This window comes from Callospermophilus lateralis, chromosome 4 (genome assembly GCF_048772815.1).
Source record: "Callospermophilus lateralis isolate mCalLat2 chromosome 4, mCalLat2.hap1, whole genome shotgun sequence".
NCBI classification, from domain to species: Eukaryota; Metazoa; Chordata; class Mammalia; order Rodentia; family Sciuridae; genus Callospermophilus; species Callospermophilus lateralis.
In genome coordinates, this window is record NC_135308.1 from 106,837,531 (window position 1) to 106,864,615 (window position 27,085).

Sequence of the window (27,085 nt, forward strand, 5' to 3'; positions counted from 1 at the left end):
AAAAGTTAAAAGAATTTGCAGCTAGAAAACCATCTCTTCAAAACATCCTCGGCAAAATATTACAGGAAGAGGAAATGGAAAATATCAATGAAAACCAACAGCGGGAGGTAGTACAGTAAAGGGGGGGGGAATGATCAAAGAGGAAAACAAACCATGTTTAGTAACATAAATAAACAAATATGGCTGGAAGAACAACCCATATCTCAATAATAACCCTAAATGTTAATGGCTTAAACTCTCCAATTAAGAGACCCAGTCTAGTAGAATGGATCACAAAACAAGACCCAACAATATGCTGCCTTCAGGAGACGAATTTGATAGGAAAAGACATACATAGACTGAAGGTGAAAGGTTGGAAAAAATCATATCACTCATATGGACTTTGGAAACAAGCAGGAGTGTCCATACTCATATGAAATAAAATAGATTTCAAGCCAAAGTTAATCAAAAGGGATAAAGAGGGACACTACATACTGCTCAAGGGAACCATACACCAACAAGACATAACAATCATTAATATATATGCCCCAAACAATGGTGCAGCTATGTTCATCAAACAAACTCTTCTCAAGTTCAAGAGTCTAATAGACCACCATACAATCATCATGGGAGACTTCAACACACCTCTCTCACCACTGGACAGATCTTCCAAACAAAAGTTGAATAAGGAAACTATAGAACTCAATAACATAATTAATAACCTAGACTTAATTGACATATATAGAATATACCACCCAAGATAAAGCAGTTACACTTTTTCCTCAGCAGCACATGGATCCTTCTCAAAAATAGATCATATATTATGTCACAGGGCAACTCTTAGACAATATAAAGGAGAGAGATAATACCATGCATCTTGTCTGATCATAATGGAATGAAATTGAAAATCAACGATAAAAGAAATAAGGAAAAATCATGCATCACTTGGAGAATGAACAATAGGTTACTGAATGATCAATGGGTTATAGAAGACATCAAGGAGGAAATTAAAAAATTCTTAGAGATAAATGAAAACACAGACACAACATATCGGAATCTATGGGACACATTGAAAGCAGTTCTAAGAGGAAAGTTTATTGCTTGGAGTTCATTCCTTAAAAAAAGAAAAAACCAACAAATAAATGATCTAATACTTCATCTCAAAATCCTAGAAAAAGAAGAGCAAAACAACAGCAAAAGAAATAGAAGGCAAGAAATAATTAAAATCAGAGCTGAAATTAATGAAATCGAAACAAAAGAAACAATTGAAAAAATTGACAAAACTAAAAGTTGGTTCTTTGAAAAAATAAATAAAATTGACAGACCCTTAGCCACGCTAACAAAGAGAAGAAGAGAGAGAACTCAAATTACTAGCATACGGGATGAAAAAGGCAATATCACAACAGACACTTCAGAAATACAGAAGATTATCAGAAATTATTTTGAATCCTTATACTCCAATAAAATAGAAGATAGTGAAGGCATTGATAAATTTCTTAAGTCATATGATCTGCCCAGATTGAGTCAGGAGGATATTGACAACCTAAACAGGCCAATATCAATTGAGGAAATAGAAGAAACCATCAAAAGACTACCAACTAAGAAAAGCCCAGGACCGATAGGTATACAGCAGAGTTTTACAAAACCTTTAAAGAGGAACTAATACCAATACTTTTCAAGCTATTTCAGGAAATAGAAAAAGAGGGAGAACTTCCAAATTCATTCTACGAGGCCAACATCACCCTGATTCCTAAACCAGACAAAGACACTTCAAAAAAGAAAACTACAGACCAATATCTCTAATGAACCTAGATGCAAAAATCCTCAATAAAATTCTGGCGAACCGGATACAAAAACATATCAAAAAAATTGTGCACCATGATCAGGTAGGATTTATCCCTGGGATGCAAGGTTGGTTCAATATACGGAAATCAATAAATGTTATTCACCACATCAATAGGCTTAAAAATAAGAACCATATGATCATCTCGATAGATGCAGAAAAAGCATTTGACAAAGTACAGCATCCCTTTATGTTCAAAACTCTAGAAAAACTAGGGATAACAGGAACATACCTCAATATTGTAAAAGCAATCTATGCTAAGCCTCAGGCTAGCATCATTCTGAATGGAGAAAAACTGAAGGCATTCCCTCTAAAATCTGGAACAAGACTGGGATGCCCTCTCTCACCACTTCTGTTCAACATAGTTCTCGAATCACTGGCCAGAGCAATTAGACAGATGAAAGAAATTAAAGGCATAAAAATAGGAAAAGAAGAACTCAAATTATCACTATTTGCAGGTGACATGATTCTATACCTAGCAGACCCAAAAGGGTCTACAAAGAAACTATTAGAGCTAATAAATGAATTCAGCAAAGTGGCAGGATATAAAATCAACACACATAAATCAAAGGCATTCCTGTATATCAGCGACAAATCCTCTGAAATGGAAATGAGGACAACCACTCCATTCACAATATACTCAAAAAAAAAAATAAAATACTTGGGAATCAACCTAACAAAAGAGGTGAAAGACTTATACAATGAAAACTATAGAACCCTAAAGAGAGAAATAGAAGAAGATCTTAGAAGATGGAAAAATATACTCTGTTCATGGATAGGTAGAACTAACATCATCAAAATGGCGATATTACCAAAAGTTCTCTATAGGTTTAATGCAATGCCAATCAAAATCCCAACGGCATTTCTTGTAGAAATAGAGAAAGCAATCATGAAATTCATATGGAAAAATAAAAGACCCAGAATAGCAAAAACAATGCTAAGCAGGAAGTGTGAATCAGGCGGTATAGCTATACCAGACTTCAAACTATACTACAGAGCAATAGTAACAAAAACAGCATGGTACTGGTACCAAAACAGGCGGGTGGACCAATGGTACAGAATAGAGGACACAGAAACCAATCCACAAAATTACAACTATCTTATATTTGATAAAGTGGCTAAAAGCATGCAATGGAGGAAGGATAGCATCTTCAACAAATGGTGCTGGGAAAACTGGAAATCCATATGCAACAAAATGAAACTGAATCCCTTTTTCTCGCCATGCACTCAAAGTGGATCAAGGAACTTGATATCAAATCAGAGACATGGCGTCTGATAGAAGAAAAAGTTGGCTATGACCTACATACTGTGGGGTCGGGCTCCAAATTCCTCAATAGGACACCCATAGCACAAGAGTTAATAACTAGAATCAACAAATGGGACTTACTCAAACTAAAAAGTTTTTTCTCAGCAAAAGAAACAATAAGAGAGGCAAATAGGGAGCCTACGTCCTGGGAACAAATCTTTACTCCTCACACTTCAGACAGAGCCCTAATATCTAGAATATACAAAGAACTAAAAAAATTAGACAATAAGATAACAAATAAGCCAATCAACAAATGGGCCAAGGACCTGAACAGAAATTTCTCAGAGGAGGACATACAATCAATCAACAAGTACATGAAAAAATGCTCACCATCTCTAGCAGTCAGAGAAATGCAAATCAAAACCACCCTAAGATACCATCTCACTCTAGTAAGATTGGCAGCCATTATGAAGTCAAACAACAACAAGTGCTGGCGAGGATGTGGGGAAAAGGGCTCACTTGTACATTGCTGGTGGGACTGCAAATTGGTGCAGCCAATTTGGAAAGCAGTATGGAGATTTCTTGGAAAGCTCAGAATGGAACCACCATTTGACCCAGCTATTCCCCTACTTGGTCTATTCCCTAAAGACCTAAAAAGAGCACACTATAGGGACACTGCTACATCCATGTTCATAGCAGCACAATTCACAATAGCAAGACTGTGGAACCAACCTAGATGCCCTTCAATAGACGAATGGATAAAAAAAATGTGGCATTTATACACAATGGAGTATTACTCTGCATTAAAAAATGACAAAATCATAGAATATGGAGGGAAATGGATGGCATTAGAGCAGATTATGCTAAGTGAAGCTAGCCAATCCCTTAAAAACAAATGCCAAATGTCTTCTTTGATATAAGGAGAGTAATTAAGAATAGAGTAGGGACGAAGAGCATGAGAAGAAGATTAACATTAAACAGGGATGAGAGGTGGGAGGGAAAGGGAGAGAGAAGGGAAAGTGCATGTAAATGGAAGGAGACCCTCAGGGGTATACAAAATTACATACAAGAGGAAGTGAGGGGAAAGGGGGAAAAATATAAGGGGGAGAAATGAATTACAGTAGAGGGGGTAGAGAGAGAAGAGGGGAGGGGAGGCGGGGAGGGGGGATAGTAGAGGATAGGAAAGGCAGCAGAATACAACAGACACTAGTATGGCAATATGTAAATCAATGGATGTGCAACTGATGTGATTCTGCAATCTGTATACGGGGTAAAAATGGGAGTTCATATCCCACTTGAATCAAAGTGTGAAATATGATATATCAAGAACTATGTAATGTTTTGAACAACCAACAATAAAAATTAATTAAAAAAATGAAAAAAAGATTTTCATTCAGCTCTTTGTATTTTAAAATTTCCTTTGATACTTCTTTGAATTACATGGGACTCTGATGTTTAATCTTCACGTTTAGAGATCTTCCTATTGCCTTTTTATTATTGATTTCTAATTAGTTCCATTATGGTCAGAAAACACATTCTGAATGATTTCAACTCTTTTAAATTTGTTGAGGTCCCCCCTCACTACCCCAGGATATGGTCTGTCTTGGTAAAAGTTTCATGTGAGCTTCAAAATCCAGTATTTTCTGCTGTTGACAATGGACTGTTCTATATCAATTAGAAACTGTTGGTTGATTGTGTTGTTTTGCTGATTTTCTTTCTAGTAGTTCTATCAGTTTTGGAGAGGGGGATGTTGAAGTCCCCAACTAAAAACTTATGGTTTTCTTTAATCTTTCTAGCTGTATCATTTTATATCTCATGTATTTTAAAGCTTTATTATTTGGTATATGCACAGTTAGGATTGTTATGTCTTCTTATTGGATTGATGTTTTTGTCATTGTGTTGTTTGTTTGTTTTCTTGGTACTGGGGATTGAACCCAGTGGTGCTTTACCATTGAGCTAGATATCCAGTTGTGTGTGTGTGTGTGGGGGGGTGTTTAACATAGAACTTTGCTAAGTTGCTGAGGCTGGCCTCAAACTTGTAACCTTCCTGCCTCAGCCTCTCGAGTCACAGGGATTACAGGCATGTGCCACTGTGCCTGGCAATTTTGTCATTACAAACATGATGTGGACGAATGGACACCTCTTGGCTCTAGTAACTTTCCATTCTCTGAAGTCTGCTTTGCTAGATATTACTATAGTCAATTTTCTATTATTAGTTTTTATATGTATTTTTTTCTATTATTTTGCTTTCTACCTATCTATGCCATTTAATTTGAAGTGAGATTCTTATAAAGAGCACACAGTTAGATCATGGTTTTTACTCACTCTTCCAATCTCTTTTGATTGGTATATTTAAATCATACTTACAAATAAAGTAACTCTTGATATGCTCATGCATGAGTCTGCTGTTAATTATTAATTATTTTCTTTGGTTCTTGTTTCTCCATTTTTCTTTTATTAGATTCCATTGGATTACTTAAACATATTTTTTTGGTAAATTCCTCTTAATTTGTTATAGGATTGTTGAATATATCTCTTTTGTAGAGTTGTCATAGTGGTTATTCTGAGTATTACATTATTAACCACTTTGAGTGCAGTATGAACACATTAATTCTAATTAGGTCTTTTAACTTCTCCTTTAAAAAAACAAACAAACAACTTTTCTTGAGTGTCAGATGATGTTATAATTTTTTAAATAAAAAACGTATTTATAAAGTTCATAGAGAATAGCATAGTCTATTATAATCACTCGTATTTCCAATCTGTCCTCTGTTTCTTCTTCTTTCCAGACCTTCCAATGTTTGTTCTTTATCATTTACTTTCAGTTTAAAGAAATTCCTTTAGTAAATCTTTCAGAGGAGGTCTGCAGCAAATCCTTTTAGTTTCTTCCCATTGGAGGAGCTTCAAGCCCGCAGGGGCTTCTCTGAATGCCTCCCACACAGCCCACAGTACTATTTATTTATTTGTTTGTTTCTTTGGTACTGGGGATTGAATGCAGGGGTGTTCACCACTGAGTCCCATCCCCAGCCCTTTTTTATATTTTATTTAAAGACAGGGTCTTGCTAAGTTGCTGAGGCTGGCTTTGAACTTGCAATCCTCCTGCCTCAGCCTCCCAAGCTGCTGGGATTACAGGTATGTGCCACTGCGCCTGGCTCACAATGCTTTTTTTTTGGGGGGGGGAGGGCAGGGGGGCTGGGAACTGAACCCAGGGCCTTGTGCTTGAGAGCAAGCACTCTACCAACTGAGCTATATCCCCAGTCCCTCAAAGTGCTTTTTATGTTCAGAAGTTTAATTTTACTGAAGGAGATCTTTTAGAACTTTAGATATAGATTCTAATCAAATTGAACTTTTGTGCATATGTAAAAAACATAAACAGGTTAAGATATTCCCAAAATGATTGTGATTTTCCACAGAATATATATCCTTTCTGTTGCAGCCTCTTGGGAATGTAGAAGTGCTTAATAAAAGCACCATTATTATCACTGGGTTATTCTTCCAAAGTACTGTTGTCCATTCTACAAGTCTGATACACAACTGGAGACAATTAATGACAACTATGTCAAAAGTGCCACTTGTTAAAACTCATTATAAGTTGCCTCTGTATTTCTAAAATGTCAAAAATATTGTTTGGAATCTCATGCATTATTATACAGGTTTATACCCCTTCCTTCAGTTTAATCATTTTTTAATAAATTTTTAAAAGGTTTTTATTGGTGCATTATAGTTGTACTAATAGTGGGTTCATTTTGACATATCATACATTCATGGAATATAATTTACTCTATTCAGTCTCTAGTACTTCTTTCCCTTCCCTCCTCTCTAAATTTTAAAGAAAGTTGCATCAAATATAAAACATTCTAGAGAAATCTCTGTCTCTGGAAAACTCCTGAACAAAAACCACATCTTCAGTTTAACACAGAATGAAGGGATCAAGGAGAATATTTGCTCTTAATGTGCGCGATGACTGACTAAAGCCCTCCTGTTTTCAATGGTCTTTCTTTTCTATCTTAGCACCTTCCCATTCCATTTCCAAGTCAGCAGTTAGGATAGTCTTTCTACAATGCATCTTCTCCTTAACATCCTTTGTTCCACTGCCTCTGGGATAATATACATGTGCAAGTGGTATATGTACATGTGACTGTACACCTGTGTGAATGGTAGAGGGCATGCAGGGTGTGCTTGTGATGTGTGGGGTGTATGTGGGCACGTGGCAGACAGAATGATGGTCTCCCAAGGATGTTCATATTTTAATCTTTGGACCCTACAAGTATGTAACGTTAGATAGTGAGGGGGCTTTAGAGATGTGAGTAAGGATCTTTACAAGGGAATACTACTATATATTATCTGAGTGAGCCCATGTAATGACAAGAACCCTTAAAAGAGAAGGAGGGAGGCCAGACAGAGAAGGAAATGTGATGAAAGAGAGTGAGACGGAGGTATGAACTTGAAGATGCTATACTGTTAACTCTGAAGACGGAGGAAGATGCTAAGAGCCAAGGAATTTAAGTGACTCCCTGAAGCTGGAAAAGGCAAGGAATTAGATTTTCTCTTTGAGATCCCAGAAGGGATCAACCAACACCTTAGTTTTGGAACTTCTGAACTCCAGAACTGTAAAAAAATAAATTATTTGTATTCTTTTATACAAATATTTTATAATACAGGATGTGTGTGTTTGTGTGAGGTAAATCAGTCTGGGTGTTTGTATGTACAGGGAATAGAGAAATCATGCTTTTGTGATGGTGCACAATGAAAATGCATCCTATACTAATAGGAGAGAGGCAATAATTAGATTTTAAATTTTGTTTCATGTATATGCAACTCATGACCTTTTTTAAAAAGAGAAAGAAAATCACAACATAGTCATTTGCAAAGTTCATTTATTATATACCAATATACACTTCCTGTAATAAAAAAGCCTCCCAATACATTGAACCATCTTATAAATGAAATAAGAAAATAAAAATTTCATCTGTTTACAAATGGGGTTAAATTAACCAGCACAAGGTACCATCTGTATGTCTGCCCTGCAGAATATGTGAATTCTAATCCTGAAAATGGTCACGAGGAAAAAAATGGTGCTTTATTATTTGGCACTGTAGGACTGCTCTTGAATATTTATATAAGTATACAATTGATATTCTCAAGTTAGTATTTTAAATGAAAAGGATTCAAAATATATACAGATTTTACAGTTTTTCAATATTTTTGGATTAATCTTTAATATTTACATTTAAATAAATTCAGATTAAACAGTTTTTAACATTCAGAAGACACATTTTCAACTTTGTTTTGATATATTCTTTAGAGAAATGAAGATGGAAATATATCTTAAAGATGCTATTTGGCAAATTTTTTCCTAGTAACAGTGACTTAAAAGTTATGATAGTTTCTAGTAATACTCAATTTTCATAGCAAAGTGCACCATTTTACAGTATTATGTCTCTAGAAAATAATACACAAAACAAATATTTCTTTTCTTTGGTACACTCCCAAAACACTATTGAGATATTATCTATTATGTCATACTTGTATGATACTTATATTTTCATACTTGGCTTTACTAACATATAAAATATACAACAAATGCTCTTGCTACTGATTTGACAAAGAAGTGAACTCTAGAAGTTCTAGGCAGTGAGTAGTAACTTTAAATCCATTCTACGCAAGTATGTTTTGGAAATGAGCAAGAAGGATAGTTTGCATTTCTCTGCAGTGTTGGCACTTTTATTTCTACGAACAATCACTCAACATTGTATTAAATGAGAAACGAATGTCAGCAAACACTTCCGCAAGCTAAAATGAACCAAATCCTATTTAGATGTGCTAAATTAAAAGTACAACCTTAGCATTGATAATTACAAATAAGGAGCCTGTTTTCTCATAGATGATTATTATTGTAAACATCAAAGAAGAGCATTACTGAACTATGTATAACTTAGGTTTCAAATTTAGAATATCTCCAATAGACAGATGCATACAAATGGATTTCTGAGCCCACCAACTTAATTCCCTGCTCCCACCCCAATAATATAAATGTTTTGACTGTGAAGAAAGAAAACTACACATGTAAAAAATCAGAATCAAATGTACCATACATTAACATTCTGATGACTATAGAATAAGATTATATACATAAACATATAGCAAATTACAGTTTCCTGCACTGAATGTTTATCAAATAAAAATGTATCAGACAATACTGGGTAGTGTATCTCCACATGGCTTGTGGTATTCTAAACATTCTAAATGAGAATGGAAGACGAGAGGGAGAGCATTGTTCAAGGACAAAAGTATGACGAGACGACTAAGAACAACTTCAAAGCAGATGCTTCCACAGCAAGCAGCTGAGCTGTAAGCATTATTTTTTGTTGTTGCTTAAATTTAAATAAAGCCCCTCTCTATGTTTAATAAAATGTTTACCTAACAATTCACTGAATGAAGAAGTCACTAATTCAATGTCACAAATGGGATGGGCAAACTATCCCTTTAGTGGGGACACCAAGTGCTATTGGCTAGAGTCTGACAGTTCATCTACCTCACAGGGACAAGATCACAAGAGGTGTCTTTTGCTTCTCTCTGTTAGCCAAAAGCCCCAAAGAATTTGGTGCAAGATGTGGAAAGACATTACGTGTTGATAGTTTGCCACCAGGGCATTTTAAATTTAATGCTCTGAGAATACAACTATCTGTTACTTTGGGAAGGTGGAGGGTGGGGAGCCAGCTCAAAGGAAAAGGTGTTATCTGATGACCATTAAATGCAGCCACACTTATTCTGCTTGTATAGCAGCAAAAACACACCTTCATCATCTCACAATGCTCTAGTCAAACCTGGGTAGCAATGTGCACCATGGATTTTAAATACATGAACAACCATTCTCAACAGAAACCATGATTTTCTTTCTCGTAGGTGTCTCGTGATATTAATAGCAAATGTCTTGGGAATCTTCCTGTTATTTCCTATGAGTAACATTCCAATCAAGATAACTCAAATGTCTTGATTTGGGCATAACTTGCAACCACTTCCGACAGAAAAAGAACATTTTCTCCTAGGTTAATGATGCTTGGAATTTGGAGGATCGTAGATCCAGTCAAGTATAATGAGTGCCATGCTTCCAATCATGAAGATAATTCCAATCACAAGAAAAATTAAAGCCTGTAATTCAGACAGAATTTGTTAGGGAACAGGAAAACCATATTTAGCTGTTTGTTTTTATAAGTTATTAATATAAGGTGGCAATCCTATTTGCATACTAAATTGTAATATTCTTAATAACTCAGATGTCCAACAAATCTATTTTGAACCCTAGTTGGGAAAAGAAGGGGAATACAGTGCAGTGATATAACCTAAAATTTCAACAACAGAGTAATGGCTAATTGATTTGGTACGTCTAAAGGATGGAATATCTTATGATCAGTAAAAAATAAAAAAGAATGAAATTATGGCATTTGCCTGTAAATGGATGGATATGGAGAATATCCTGCTAAGTTAAATAAACCAAACTCAGAAACTTAAATACTAAATGTTTTCTCTTAAATGTAGAAGCCAGAGTTAAAAAAAAAAAAAGGAAAGGGGGAAGGAAGGATAGGATATAATAAAGATAAAGGGAAAACCAATACCAATAATGTAGAAAAAGTAGATCAAGAGGCAGAGTGAAGGGATGGTTAAAGGGAGGCAATGAAGAATGAATTCTTAAAAAATCATGTTATGTGCCTATGCAAATATGCCATAGGGAATTTCACCTTTATGCATAAATAAAAAGAATCAACCAAATATAAATAAATACACAAGTGTAAGGAGTACACTACAGTAGAGAAGGGGAATGGGGGAAGGGAGGAAGGGTGGGAGGGAAAAAGAGGGCCATTATGAACTGAAATTGAATTCCATGCATATATGAGTTTTTAGGAATGAACCCAAATACTATATATAACTATAAAGCTCTAATAAATTTTTTTTTAAAAAAAAGTGACAAAAAATTTAAGGACCTACAGAATCTTTTAGGTGAAAAACAGCTGGTCATAAAGAAATAGTATGTATGATACAATTCTAATTTTATAAGCATGCAAATAAAAATGACAGATTAACATATGTTAGTGTGTATATATCTTTGTATTTATGACTACTTACACATACATATGTATATACACTGTTTCAAATTTTAACATTAGAAGAAACCTTAAATCAATCTAATTCTATGTATGGGAAAACAGAAGCCTTTTTTTTTTTTTTTAACTAGAAAAGGTCTAGGTATTAATTTTACATCTAATCAAACTAAACATGGGTCACCATTAGGGCAAATCACTTGCCCAGATAATATTGCTATCAAAGTCTAGGCAAGATGGATTATATAGAGAAAATTCATGGGTAAGATGGTGGAAAGAGCTTTTGATATCAAACTGTGCTGAGCTCCCTGAACAATCCCAAGGGGTGAAAAAATTCAAGGCAAAAATTCAGAGTAATTCAGTAAGAATCATTCTTTTCAAACCTTAATAGAAGACTTTCTTAAGCAGTCACTGAACATGTTTAATTGTTGGGAAAAAAAATTTCTAGTATATGTTTCTGTAGTACTATATGGAAAAGAAATATGCACTTCCTAGTTTAATAAGATCATATTTTGTATGTAAATAAGTTAACTGAAAAACAAAGAGTTCTGTTTGGGATCTCAGTTCAAACCAGGGAACAGCAGGGAACTATAGAAGGAGAAAAAAAAAATCAAGGCAACTCTTGGCCCTTGCAAACCTAACTAACATGTTGGAAACATTTGCACTGCTCCATAACACTGGTAGGTCGCCAACTTCCTTCCTGACAATTTCATGTGGACAGTGCAGCTGCAGCTTGGCACTGGAAACTGGTGTGCACATAGAGCACATGTTCCTGTAGGGAAATTTCCATGAGCATTTGATGTGAGAGGACTCAACACAAAATATTTGCTAGTTGAAGAGAGATATCCTAGATCATTCAAGTGCCAGAAATCATTCCTGTTTCCTCCTACCAGAAAGTTCCAGCCCATCTTTGGTTTTGGGTTCTTGTTCATTGTTTCATTTTTTTTTTCTTACCAATCGTATTCTCTGATTTACTCTATGTAGTTAAGAGTAACTTATAATGGGATAAATTGCAAGCCCTTACTTACCCCAACCTTTTGGGGTGACCTAAGGGATTCTTTCTTGACAAGTCTAAGATAAAACGCAGCTGGAAGGATGAAAATCAACATGGTGGCAGCAGAAGACCCTGAGGAGGGAAATGCAGGGCAGGTTAAGGTCTCTCAAGGCAGATCTTCCCTGAAAAGCACCAATATAAATAAATCAAATATAAAACTATTCCTGTTCTTCTAAAAGCACGTGCTTAAATCACATAAGTTCATATTCGGTGCTTATTCATGGAAGGTATGTCTATAAAGAAAATTAAAATGTACCTAACAGCATAACTGCACAAGTACACGTAATGTATCATAAGCAATAAAAGGCCAAAATAATATGAATTTACAAAGGCTTAATAATGTAAGTATATACTAAGGAGACAACTCATCACATTCCCTTCCTAACCACCTCTTACTTTTCAAGTTGCCTATACCTGATTGTTTATAAAGTTTAATTTTTAAAATTTGAGCAAATCCTTAATCATCAGACAAAAAATTAACTATACTAATAGACCATGTAGGTAATAGAAATAGTGTGCTGTAAAAAAATCAACCTCCTACTCCTCCAAAGAGCTCCTTAATGCTTGGCTGATACTTATAGGTTTGAGAGAGTTTCTGTTGATAAAATCTGTCTTCCTCTTTTCTTGATGACAGAGATAGGAGCCACCTCCAAATCCTGGGTCCATCCCAGAGGTGTATGACTTGCTTTCTTTGAGGCTTAGTTTCCTTAGAAAAGGCAGCTGGGCTAAGTGACCTCTAAAAGTAGCTCCCAGTGTCACTAGGGAGGTTGGGTGACTGGCACAGCCACTGGAATCTAGTAGGGCTGCTGGGAGCCTGAGATGGACTAGGGATTTTGACCACCCAGCACTGGCTTCCTGATCACCATGTAAGAAGGTATAAATTTGGGCTGATTAAAAGTCTTACTGAAACTTACCTATGAATCCAAAGATGTATTTTATAGTCGGCACAAGGATGACCAGAACATTATTAAGTATAATAATCATGGCTGCAATCAGGAAGTGTCTTATCCAGCTGAAGGGTCTTTTGGGAAATAACAATGTGGTCACTGATGTACGAATCTGCAAGCACAATGTTCAATGGCAAGATCATTTCTTTGTTTTTGACCTTTCCTATTATTTTCAGCATTCTCATCAGTCTAAAGCATTTTATTTCTTTTTCCCTTGTTTCCCAGAAAATATCCTGATGTTTTTTTCCCAAAATTTTAATTGTGTTAAAACATGCATAACATAAAATTTACCATCTCAATCATTTTTTTTTTTTGCCCATTTCACACTGATTTTTGATGTCTGAGGATAATGTTATTTTTCTGTGGTTGTGTGCTCACTTTCTTATTTTTCAGAATTGTGGTTAAAAATTATCTTAGATAAAAGAACAGATAAGATGTACAATTCAGAGACAGTAAAAGCCTTGTGGATGGGCATCTCATCAGACTGGTTAAACACTAATGGCATGCACTGAATTGATTTACACCTGAGTCTAAAAGGAATTTCTATAAACCTGGGCTTTTCTTAATTTTCCTTTCGATTTAGCATTGCTTTCCTTCTGATATTTAAAACAATGTACTTTTTGTGCTTGCTCCTTTCTCTTTATCTCCTCTTAACTCCCCCACTAGTATAGGATAAGCCCTCAAAAGGCAAGGAATAGAAAGAATTTAATAATTTCAACATTCCTCAGAGTTTCTCGCTTAGTGTCTGGCATGTAGCAGGCACACAGTAAATGCTGAAATAAATTGACAGTAGGAGTCTCTTTTCTCCCTTCAGAGTCCTTGACAGATTTCAGCTTTATTTCAGCAGCTGAAACAAGTGGGCAGAGAGTCAAGAGAGGCTCCGTTGGCAGCAGCCGCTCAAGTTACTGTGGTGTGAGTGGATAGAGAGATCCCTGTGGGTAGAGGGAGGGAGTGCATTATGTTTGTACAGCTTAGCAAAGCTGAAGCCTGCTTATCTTTGGAATCTGTTAGAAGACACTTCTTTGACTTAGTGGAATTACTCTACTGGCGTTTTAATACATGAGTACTTCAGTTAAGCTAAGACTTCACTTTTTTAGAAATGCCTGAACTGGTTTTCATTAAATAATTTTAGTTCTGAAGTCTTTTTAGGGTGTTGAGATGGGAACTCATTTAAAAGAAAAAATGTGAGATACATTTTGCAACATGCATGAACAACCAAAAAATGCATTGCTCACAGATTCTCACGCGACATTCCATTCATACCTCTCCATCAAAAAATTGAAGCCATCTGTTTAGGTTGAAAAGGGAATTTCATTTCTAGAACGGCAAACCAGATAATCCCGAAAAATGGTTTAGGAATGACTTTGCAAGGAATTTTTAAAAAATTGGATCAGTGAAAATTATGAAACTCATTTTGAAAAGCACACTAAGGAAAGGAAAATGGTTGATGTCATTTCCCCCAGCAGGCTGTAAGTTCTACATTATGTCTTACAATTAGTGTTTCTTCAGTATTGTCCAGAGTGATCTAATTAGCAGGCTTAAAATAAGTTTTCTGGGATACATACAATGCGCGTAAGGACTCGACTGACAGTGCTAAACGCATAAACAAATCAAAGACAGGTTCCGTTCTCAGGCAGATGTCACACTTAAGTGCTTTGTAGTCTTTGTTACAATGGTGCATTCGATTCAGTAAGGGAGTTAGAGGCAATCCTATATAGATATAGGGCCTCTGAGTATAAATGCAGTGTCCTAAAGTCTAGTGGTTTCCAGAGAGATTTAGGTTTTGTTTCATGATGATAGGCTGTGTGCAGGTTTAGAGAAAATATCAGATGATAAAGGACAGAAAATTTACAGGAATAATAGGTAGGATGGTTGGAGTAAAGGGGAAAAGCTTTGTCTTACTGAGTAAGGATTAAGAAAATCCTGAACAAAACCAAAGGAATATGGAGTTGCCAACAGATTCCTGAAGAGGGCATCAGAGTGAAGAGTGAGGGAGGCTGGGGTGGTGGTGGAAGGGAACAGGAAGGGAACATTCATCCTATGTTAACACGCTGCCCTTGTTGAGTCTGGAACCAAAGGTCCTCAGCGCCTCTGTTCACTAGTGTTGCGACAGAGACAACTCTTATGACCCACAAAGGCTTGTCTACTCTTCTATGTATCCATGTGCTCTTTTCTCTTTTGACATAAACTGATAAGAATCTGGAAATGTGGGTCAGATGCTGCAGGTGGAGAAAGTCCCCAGCAACACCCAGGGCCTCTGACCTAGCATGATTCCAGAAAGGTTCTGTGCAGCTTTAGAGAAAACACACACACACACACACACACACACACACACACAGAGAGAGAGAGAGAGAGAGAGAGAGAGAGAGAGAGAGAGAGCAAGCCAAGTACAGCCAGTTAGGTGGTGTGTTCTGAGGAGTGGATCCAATGTGAAGGTCAGAAACCCAGAGGCAGAGTAGAAAGAGAACGCTAATCAATCAATCAATTAAATTCTTCCATGGTTTAGACTGTTTCATTTTGCAGGATTGCTTAGGGTAAGAGTTTTGCAAATACCTATACTACTGTCGTTCATGGCAACATGTGCCATATTTCTATGCCCGTATCTGTGCAGGTTTCAAAACAGGGGATTTGAAGGCAACACAAGTTAGAAGAAGAATGATTTTACTATAAGAAGATGAAATAGAAGCAGCTAAAGAATTTGAGATGTGATCACTTTTTAAAAATAAAGTACAGCAGGTGGAATTCGAGTCTGTGTGTTTATGATAAACTATGGTGATATGTGAACTTAACTACATAAAAGGAAGCACAAGCTGAAAATAGGCCTGTAATAGGCCCCCTCCCCACTACTCAGGAAATAAATGTGGGGCTGCTAGGGAAAAAGCAGACCTAATTCACTTCATTTATGCATGTATGCATTTGACATGAAATAACTATGTGCCTTATACAAATAAGGAAAAATACTAATCCAATTGGGGAAAAGAAGATAATAGTGTACTAAAAGGAAAACAAGTGAACAAACCCTATTCTATCTTCTTGAGCTCCCAAGAAAGAGAGCCCCCAGTTATCGTTTGTTGAAAGAAGAGGAACACAAATAGCTAACACTGATACATTTTAATCCAGACTAGGTTTATTTGTTTTATTGTCTGAACATGGGAACATCAAAGCAAGTAAAATTCTTAGTGGTCAAGGATTTCTTAATACAAAGAAACCTGGCAGGAGAACTATGCTGGGGCTCAGCATTTGACACATTGAAAATCTTGGTCCTAAATTATAAGAAAGCAAATAACCAAAGACAACACTTAACAACTTCTATCACCCCGAAAAAGTCTCTGAACTTAGTCTTGTAGGATTTGATTGGGACAAAGAGGTTGCACCCACTTATCTGTCACCATCACATTCACAGGGATTTGATTCACTTAACTCAGATCCTCACCCAAATTGAATTCATGGTACATCAGCAAGGAAAATAGCCTATGCTTTTACTAGAAAAAGCAGTTTATACATTTCAAGAAAATGCAAGGTAAATTTTAAAAAGTTTTAAAATTTTAAAAACAAGGTATTGTTCCTTAGCAAATGTTACAGGGCCCATCCTTTGTGCCAGTCACCATTCACACACCCAGTCTCCAGGGACTTGTAAGCCAGTGGGGAAGAGGGTACTTATACAGATCATTCCACCATAACACTGTGCAAAATGGTGCCTAAATGCTAATGTTAAGGGAAAGTGCATAATGAAAGATAGTGATTAGTTACTCTTTTCAATTTTGGTTCTCACGACCAATTTTGGTTTCAGTGGCTTTTAATGTTCACAAACTATTACTGTCCCTCATGATCAGATGTATTCCAGTGCTTTCTCTCTCACATGGGGAGATGAGGCTTTTTGATGGTGAGGTGAAATGCTCACTAATAAATGAAAGGCTAGCCAGGCACACTGGCACATGCTGTAATCCCAGCAGATGGGGAGACTGAAGAAGAAAGGATTACAAGTTCAAAGCCAACCTCAGCAACTTGGCAAAGCCCTAAGTAACTTAGTAAGACCCTGTCTCAAAATAAAATATAAAAAGGGGTTGGGGATGTGGATCAGTAGTTAAATGCCCCTGTGTTTAATCCCAGATATCAATCAATAAATAAATAGGCTGTCTTCCCATTCCAATTGTAACAGTCATTGGTGGTATTATGCAATAAGCTCCACATCCTAGCTACATGATCATGGCCACATCCATCAATCTCTTGACGATCCAGCATGAAAACACTGTTTAAGGCTTATGAATAAAGAAACACAGAAGCATATAACGGAGTTCCTTCATCAAATGCTTTGATTCAACAAGGCTGTGAGTGCCTCCTCTAAAATTCAGTGGTATCTTGACCCACAAAAAAGAAGAAATCCAAATATTCTTTTCTCATTGAAACTGCTTGCTTGGAAATTTTATCCTGTAGCACACCTTCTGGTTTACAGCTGTCTTTTGCTTTGTATGCAAGCTGGAGCTGATTTTAGGCTAAAGCTCTATGTGTGTGTCATTTGAATTACTTTCAGATGCATTACAGGCAAGACATTATTTAAGAGTAAATTATTAGCCACCATAGTAATAAGGATCTGATTTCATGTGCTCATGAAAAAGGAATGTGCCAAAATATATTTCAGCACACAAGCTGCATTTAAAGTGACCACAGTGTCATTATATAAGTAGTCCTCCTACACCAGGCCCTCTATGGAACATTCTGACATAATAATCCTAGCTACTGTGTCACTTATTTTTTTCCCCCTAAAATGAATGAGCAAATTCAGTGTTTATGAAAGGAGAAGAGCTGGCAGGCGGATGAAGATCTGTGTTTATCCATATGTGGTGGTTTTAACTCACCCAGCCCCAGCCCCCCGGTTAGCTCTCCTCCGTCATCTCACAACAGACTGATGGCAATGGCAAATGCTCAGAAGGGATGTTCCCAGGCCAAGTCTGCCAGAGGCATGTGTCAGTCTTGGTGGGGGAGGTGGGGGAAAAGATACATGATGGATAACAGAACTATTTTTTAAGAATTTCTGTTCTAGTAATTAATTTACTTAACATGAATCCCCTTCTCATTGGCCTTCAAATCACTGGATTAAACAAAACAATTTTTGGATGTTATTGCAGCACAAGAAACTAGAAAAAAAAATGAAATGCCTTTAAAACCGTTGTGAAAATGCAATGTGATCTGACACTTAAAGTGGTCTTTGCTTTCAAGTTTCAGAAGTCATCGGCACTCCTCCTCAGTTTTACTAATCCACAAGACAGCAGCTTAAATTCTGCTTTTTGAATTTAAAAGTAAATTTCATGATTCTTTTTCCCAGACCTAAAAAACACTGCTTAAAAATGTTGGTTGTGTATACATCTTAAATGATCAACTTTGAGTGACTCCAAAATGCTGTAAAAAGCATAATGTCCTCGGGCATTGCAATTGCAAACTCACATGATAATTAAATCTTCATCAAGTCAGAACATAGTACTGATCTATAGATTAAACAGGGTTCTTTCATTGGAGCTTTATGTACTTACTGGAAACAGGACAATGGGCACAGTTAGTGTTACTGCCACCAGGACTGCTAGGCGTACCATGAGAAGAGGGGTGTCAAATGTATACACTTTGCTGTAGGCATGAAGTAATTCATCTTCAACTTCTCCTACAAGAAGAGAATGAGTTTGCCTAGTGTTACCAAGTTGCCACTGGTTACTCAAGGACACATTTTATGTAGAGAACCTGGGACAGGGAAAAAAGACTCGGGTCTGGGAATCCAGATGCCCACATTTGTATCTTATCTTTAACCTTATAAAGCCATGAGGCTTTTGGTCAAACGAACAAAGGAGTCTTGAAGCTTAAAAAAGTTGCAGAAGCTAAAAGAAAAAGGATCAGGAGCTTCTTAATTTGTTTTGCATCATAATAAATCAATGTCTGCAATACAGAAGCATCACAAACCATGCTGAGGTACTCTTGTTGAAAGAGATAAAAGGTCCAGACCTCACCAAACTGTCCATCCCATATTATCCACACATCCCTTCTGTCCAACCACCCCGACACAGCTTCTCCAAGTACATTATGGAAATTCTGGGACTACTGACTTCTAACACTTTTTCAGTTTCAACAGTTACAACTCCATCATGACACTGGCACTCTTGGATTTTTAAAAGTTTGTATTTGTCTTAAGAAACTCATTAGAGCAACATGTAAGAAAGAATTAGTATGATTTTTATAGGGTTTCCCATGAATATTGCTCTAAGATTAAGATGATGCTCATCTTGAAAATATATTCACTCAGCACCCCAGACACAAATGGAGATATTTATGGAAGCAAATGTAGTTTGATTTTCCCATTACCCCTCTTAAAATCAGATACAAAGGGATAAAAATGATTTCAATGGTATTGGCCCTGACTTTCTTTCTTTTCTTTTTTTTTTTAAACATTTATTTAGTTGTAGATGAATGCACAGTATCTGTTTTTATTTATTTATTTATTTATTTATGTGGTGCTGAGGATTGAACCCAGAGCTTCATACATGCGAGGCAAGCACTTTACCACTGAGCTACTACAGCCTCAACCCTTGGCCCTGACTTTCATTAACCCATAAGTAATAATAAGTTAATGCCCAATCTAAAGTGAGTGCTTGATTAATAGTCAAATAGAAAACAAAGCTAAGCAAATAGTGGCCTACTCCTGAGTCATCTCCTCCCCAACTTGTCATGCAATGAATTTAATTTACCAACTCAGTCAGGACAGTTAGACCCAAGATGATATTGACTAGCATGACTAGTGTGAATATAGCTCTAGGTCTATTTGCTTCCATGTAATTTTTCTATTGGGCTTCATCGAAAGAATATAAAAATTCTACTCCTTTTGTGTATTATTAAGATGCTAAAGAGAAAATGTATAATGAATAATGCTATTTTTTTACATTCCCATATTGAAGAAAATTCTGCTCTATCCTTTCTTTCTTAGGAAACCCCTCACTATAATAGAAGAGAATAATATAAACCAGAAATAATTATTAGTATTACAATCTCCCAGATTTGATGTAGTGAATAAATAAGAAGCAGGTTCAAACTTAAGAATTTATAATTTTTATGCCATTTGCCTGGCAGTTAGGTAGGCATTCCATCAAAAGAGCCTTGTCACATGCAATGGATTCTTTCTCATTGCTTCTAGCCTGAGATGGACCAGGAAGTCTAGCAAAGAAATACAATTTATATCTGAAGGAAAATGATCTAATATGTGGATATTAAAAATAAAAAACACGGGCTGGGGATGTGGCTCAAGTGGTAATGTGCTTGCCTGGCATGTGCGGGGTGCTGGGTTCGATCCTCAACACCACATAAAATACAATAAAGATGTTGTGTCCACCAAAAACTGAAAAATAAATATTAAAAAAAAATCTCTCTGTCTCTCCCTCTTCTCTCTCTTTAAAAAATAACATAAAATAAAAAATAAAAAACACAAAAATTCACAAATTGTTATAACCTGTTAGACAGATTGATCCAGGGCTCATTTCCTTAGATCAGATGACAAAGGTAAAATTGAGTTAATTGAATGTGCATCATCTATTCATCAGGCTGCTTATAGAGGTAATTAAAAGCATTACACCTACCCAGGTGGATTTTCAGTCTAACCAGGATGTGCACAAACAAATGACTTTGACAGAGTGACCTACCATAAAAGGTTAGGTAGCCAAAGAGGGCAGCAAGCAGGTACATGACCAGCATCCCTGTGATGGAAATATTTGACACTGTTTGCATTTTCCTCCGGGACCGACTAAAGATAAAAAGAACACTGAATTTCATTTCTTAAACTTATGAAACATCACTATTTAAAATAAAAATAAAAATAATTATGTCTATTGCTCATTATGAAACCACATTTCTGGTATATAAAGTTACAGCTGATTTAAGTTTGTCAAAGAGCTAAGGATGATTTGTTTCCTTTTTTCTTAAACATTGTTTCTTTAGTTTTAGAAACAACTATTTCCCTAGAAGAGGGTCTATCAATAAGTAAACTTATCTACTAAATAATTAAAAATGTAATTAACATAAGAATCAAACTGGCTCCTAACGAAGAAAGCTTTTGTATTTCATGATGAGATGAGTTTAATGAGGAAAAGAACCACCTCTTGCTACTGCCAAGAGTTCAGACTATGACAAAACTTGATACTGTTACGTGAACCACTTCTAGAGACCACTCCAGAGGGATGCACCTACCTAGAGTCACTTGCTAGGCTTTTGAAGTATGTGCTATATGTGGTTTTCATAGTAAATCAAAGATATCAAAATAATTGAAGGTGTTCCAAAAACTTGTTATGAGGTCAATCAGAATTATGGGGAAAAGTAACGCTATTGTCTGGGGATAAAAATGTTGAGAATCACTGAGTGATAATCTAACTAAAAGGTAAAGAGGAAAGTTGCTAAAGTGGACTCATACCCACTTGGTCCCCATGTAGGTGCCAACAACCTCAAAGGGAAAAGACTATGAATGAATCATAGGCCATCGGCTGAAAGAAATAAGATTTTCAAGACAGAAAAAGACAATGTAGGCCATATAATGGCTCATCTCTTTAGACAAAGGTTAAGAACTGACTATAAGTGACATCAACGACTTATTAAGGCTACTATAATCATAAGTTATGGTCTTCGTGCATATTATCATTTCCAATCTGTTTACATCACTACTTCTCACCAAAATTCCTATTTAAATACCCTACACCTGCCAAAATCATTAAACCCACTGGCTCCTTTTTCTACCAGCCCTGAACCCCTCCCCTGAACCATTATGGTTGAGGGAGAGGAGACAAGGAAGCAGATAAGGTAATGAAGTGCATGAACTGACTCATACCTTGCTGGTTAAAGCATGTTACTTATGAATGGCTATAGCACTAACTCCCACGAGAGAGCTACAAACCATGATTCCTGGTAAAGCACCATTGAACATCTGAGCACATTTTCATAGCAAATTAAGAGCTAAAATGATGGTTGCCTTACTCTTTAAGTTCGCTGTAGATGGGAAGGACCTCAGGGTGGCATACAAAAGCAAATGCTAGGATAGGAATTGCATAGGCCGTCTGTAAAACCAAGACAACACCACATGTTTAGCATTTCAACACAGATGGCAATTCCAGACCATCTCAGTTCATGAAATAAAAACTCAGAATCTGCATTACTGGGCTCATTAGAGCCTGGGTCTCTCACTTACCCGGGAGTTGAATACAAAGTATTTAGGTTGACACTGGTCATCACCGTGGGCTTTGTATTCCACTCCACTGCCATGAAGAGAGCCCTTGGCCTGATTCTCCTCCAGCCCTGCAGGATTGCGATGGGTGTAATCCATCATGAAGTTCACGCCAGTATCATCAGAGTTATTGGGTAACATGATCACATGCATCGGAAGTGTGTTGTTGAATGTCAGATTTCCAACATTATGATCCAAAACAGGCAGTGGGCAAGGTATTTGGAATTTCTTATAAATCACCTAAACCCAGTTATTAAAAAAAAGAAAGAAACACAGATTCAAGCTTTTAAGGAAAAACAGTGAAATAAATATCCCTATGTGTGGCTCATTGGGCAGGAATGAGGAAACTCAACTGTGGATTCCATTTAGATTAATGAACTACGGATGGGGACTCCCTCTAGCCTCTCTCCTAAGGAAAGGGCAGGAACTGTGGTTGGCAGCACTGCCCCCTTGAGTCCACAGGACCTTATTTTGCATGAGCCTATTCTACGCTTTTCATGCCCTTTCATGACAAAGATGATCATTTCCTTGCTACGTTTCATATCTTTTATTTCTTCAAACTAATAACAACATGGGTCGTCAACAATTCCTTCCTCCTTTGTTTCTTTGGGGAAATGCTTTATACATTTTGCATCCATGATAACGCAAGAAATTTCTCCTTTTAAGATAGGGATAGAATTTCATTTTTAATCCCGCTGTTGTTGCCCTCTCTGGGTAGAATTGTGGGAAAGAAAACAGCTGGTTCATGCGGATATGGTATCACCTATTCATGTCTCCTGTGGGCCTCCTCACTTTTTTCTCCCTTTTTCTAAATATTGGGTAATATCATGTACTCTTATCCAAATATTCATCCAGTGTGCCTACAATATACCATTAGCAGTGGCCTTGACATTAACTATTTTTAAACTTGTGACTACTCTTTTCCTTTTCCAAATTAAAATACAATAAAATTGCTCATGATGCAAGAACTATTTCTAACTAGTGAAGTGCTTGACAAAAAATGGGGACATCAATTTAGTCACACACACCATTTCTTGATTCCCAAGCTACAAGGATAGGTACCACAAGTCACTTACCACACTGAGAAAAAACACCATGCAGGTCAGAGAAAATCCACTAGTATACCCAAGGTAACCTAGGAGTTAGTAGAAATATTTTGAAGGTGAATATGGCATCTGCAAACACCTTACCTATTAGAATATGAAATAAAAGTAAAAATAGTTTCAATTAGAAAATGACTTTACCTAAATTTTTAAGGAGAGAAAGTGGAAGAATAATTCCCACAGACACAAGTATGATGAGGTAGTTGCCATTGAGGTACCATTCCCTGGGACAGAAAAAGAGATGAGGATATTAGGATCAGAAAAGATGAAGTAGAATGAGTCACTCAATGTTATAAAGAGAACATAAGACATACCCAGTATTTTCTTCAAGTCCCATGAATGCTCTGATTACTTCAGGTAGTTCATATTTAATGATAAAGAGGTAGCTTGACATTGCTAAAATGGAAAATGTGACAGCTTAGTGTGTGCATGGCACTATAGTCACATGCAAGTTTTAAGGAGTCATGACATTTGGAACATCCATTCTTCTTGGCAAGATGATCATCTAATCCTCCAAACAGAAAGAGAAGCCACCGTGGATTCTGCAGTGCTTCCAAATTCTTTTTTAAAATAGACTCTTGGCCCTGTAGCTCTCACATGTGGACCGTTGCTCAGGGGGTCAATGTCAATTCTGTGTTAGATTCAGCTCCAAGTTTTCAGAGAAGCTTCAACTTCAAACTTTTGCCCTCATTACTTATAAATTATTATGGTATTGAGTGATCCAGGTTTAGTGTCAGGGTCTGACAACATAAGCCATGGGCCAAAAGACTAAGAGCGGAATTGTAGGGCAGAACTGAAGAGACTCTACATCACTCTGGCCTTCCCCAGGTGAAGACCTGTCTGATCCTCTGTGATCTCCCTGGGGGACACATAGTCTCAGACCACTGGTGATTAGATATAGAGTCTTCCTGGATTGATAAAAGAATATCAGAATAGCCAAGTTATGGAACCAGCCCATGTGCCCATCAACAGACAAACTGATAAAGAAAATAATGGTATATATACATGACATAATTTTACTCAGCCATAAAGAAGAATGAAATTGTTGATACTTGCTGGTAAATGAATGGAACTGGAGAACATCATGCTAAGTGGAATAAACCAGGCTCAGAAAGTCAAGGATCAAATTTTTTTTTCTCATATGCAGAAGCTAAAGAGAAATAAGGAAATTAAAGAAAAGAGGGACCTCATGAAAAGAGAAGGAAGAACAGTGGAACAGAGGAAGAGGATCAAAGGGTATGGAGGAGGGATAGGAAAGGGAACTGTGGAATGAAACTGAACAAATTATGCTATGTTCACACATGAATCCCACTTTTATGATTATTCTGCTAAGTGTTAAAACATCTATGGTGAATGTTAAGTTATTAGTACTATAATGTACCAATTAAAAACACTAAATAGATAAAAGGAAGTAACAGAATAGAGAAAGGTGATTGGAGGAGGAAGGGGCAGTAGTAGGGATTGAAATGGAGCAAATCATCTAATATGCATTTATGAATATGCCAAAATGAATCCCACTATTATATATAACTAGAATCCCACTATTATATATGACTAGCACAAAGAAAAAAAATATAAAAGATGACAGTTTCTCCCCTTATTTGCCAAGTAAGTTTTTTGGGAGTTTCCTTTTCTACTCCATATTCTAGTCTCCCTTTGTCCAAATAAGAAATCACACAAAGTGATAAAACTTCATCAGAATCTTGGTAAGTAACATATGAATGATGATGTATTGTTTTGAAAATCTGGGAAAATGAATATATATATAACATATAATATCTATCTATCTATATATAACATGTTATATATATAACAAACATGTTTCTCATATATATAACATAGTTTGTGAAAACTGTAGAGATTTATGCAACATCCCTTTACCAGATCTACCCATTCAGTGAAATACATTCCTAAATTGTTATTTGATACAAGGTACAAAGTCAAAATTTAAAATAAAACTAAAAAATTTTACATAGAAGCTTTTTTACATCCTCTTCATGAGTTTTTGCTAATAGACATTTATTTAAAACAGATATCTGAGTTGTAAATTGAACTACAGTTTTAAAATACTTCCTTAACTTTAAATGAAAGTAATAATGGTGATAAAAATTTCCTGGCATTGTTTGGTTCTGCAAATAACTTCATTTGATCATCCAAAAAGTCCTGTGAGATGATGAGGTATATGTTGTTATCCTATTCTGCAGCTGAGGATAAAGATTTTGAGAAGTTCAATGACATATCCAAGATCACACAGCTTATAAAGGGGAGAACACATCTAAACTACAAGTTTCTTGACTTCTGGATCAGTGCTGCTCTGTTGTCGAAGTGAAATGATTTCTATAATACCAGATGCATCTTCTGTACACACTATTTAGTTAATCTTTACAAAGACCTTGGCTAAAGCTGAGTCTTATGGAGCATAAACAGGAGATATTTCTGATTAACTGACTCAGTGAGGTCCCATCCAATTTTAGAGCTATTAATTGCTGACTTTCAGTGATGTCACCACTGTTAATGTGTTTGGCCTTTGAAAATTCAGAATTATCCAGATCTGTTTGGGTAATGTCAACATTATTCTGCTAAGTGTTAAAACATCTATGGTGAATGTTAAATTTTTGGTACTCAATATAGCAGAAATAAAGTGTTCCAAACATGGAGTTGCTTAATCAAAAAATACAAGTGGTTTTCCTTAAACCAAATATACACCAATCATATAAAGTAACAAAAGTGAGAGCATTTTTTGCAGTGGTATTATGAAATTTCATCTCACTCCCTTAAAGCCACACTTCTTGTGTGTGGCTTGACACAGCCCACTGCATAGTTTTATTCCATATATAGAAGCATAACAGTGGCTACACTTTGAATGACTGCTGCTGCCAGCACACAGCTTGATGAGTTCATGGCAAAATATGCTTATGTCTGGTTATTTTAGTTGTCAAAACAAATAAATTAGATCAACTATGAGGTGATCCTATGAGATGCTTGATACTTTAAATCTTGATAAGGCTAAATATGTGAACCAAATGTAAAGCAGTCTATTTGGTGGGATTCAGGGACTTAGATGTTTATGGCCCAAATCCAGCAAAATGAATGAGACAATCTTGGTGTTACTGCTAAATTCTACCCAAGACTATAATAACATATAAAGTTATGAAGAGAAATAAACCAAATTGGGGTTGGGAGCTAAGCTAGTGGTAGAGTGCATCTTTAGCATGTTCAAGGTTCCAGGTTCAATCCCCAGTACCAAAAAGAAAAAGATAAGAAAGAAAACACATTAAGATATGGTTAGATTTTATAGTTGGATAGAGGTTATTAATGGAATTGCTACATTTCAGAAATCCTAGGTAACTCCACTGAGTTCATTTATCAAAAGGGTTGATTTCTTGCAAAGTCTCTGTGCAGATTTATTGATTGCAGCATTATTTGTAATAGTGAAACACTGGAAATGATTCAACTATTCATCAAAAAGCATTTGGTAAACCAAATATGATACATATTGATAATGTAAAACTTGAAAGTCACAAAGAAGAATAACATGCAAATTCATCCAAGGCACACTGTTAAATAAAAACA

General features: G+C 36.2%; 1 protein-coding gene across 3 annotated transcripts in view; it reads right to left on the reverse strand.

The window, feature by feature from the left end:
* Positions 1–7,978: 7,978 nt before the first annotated feature.
* Slc38a4 (solute carrier family 38 member 4) overlaps positions 7,979–27,085 on the reverse strand; it is a 63,176-nt gene continuing 44,069 nt past the window's right edge. For all 3 annotated transcript variants that reach the window (XM_076852787.1, XM_076852788.1, XM_076852789.1), the window contains exons 7-16: positions 23,827–23,908; positions 23,654–23,736; positions 23,486–23,544; positions 22,374–22,649; positions 22,163–22,242; positions 20,842–20,942; positions 18,697–18,821; positions 13,136–13,280; positions 12,196–12,293; positions 7,979–10,220 (exon numbers count right to left, since the gene is read on the reverse strand). In XM_076852787.1, the coding sequence (XP_076708902.1) occupies positions 10,119–10,220; positions 12,196–12,293; positions 13,136–13,280; positions 18,697–18,821; positions 20,842–20,942; positions 22,163–22,242; positions 22,374–22,649; positions 23,486–23,544; positions 23,654–23,736; positions 23,827–23,908 (1,151 nt within the window). In that variant the 3' untranslated portion in view covers positions 7,979–10,118. The remainder of the gene's footprint in view (positions 10,221–12,195; positions 12,294–13,135; positions 13,281–18,696; positions 18,822–20,841; positions 20,943–22,162; positions 22,243–22,373; positions 22,650–23,485; positions 23,545–23,653; positions 23,737–23,826; positions 23,909–27,085) is intronic.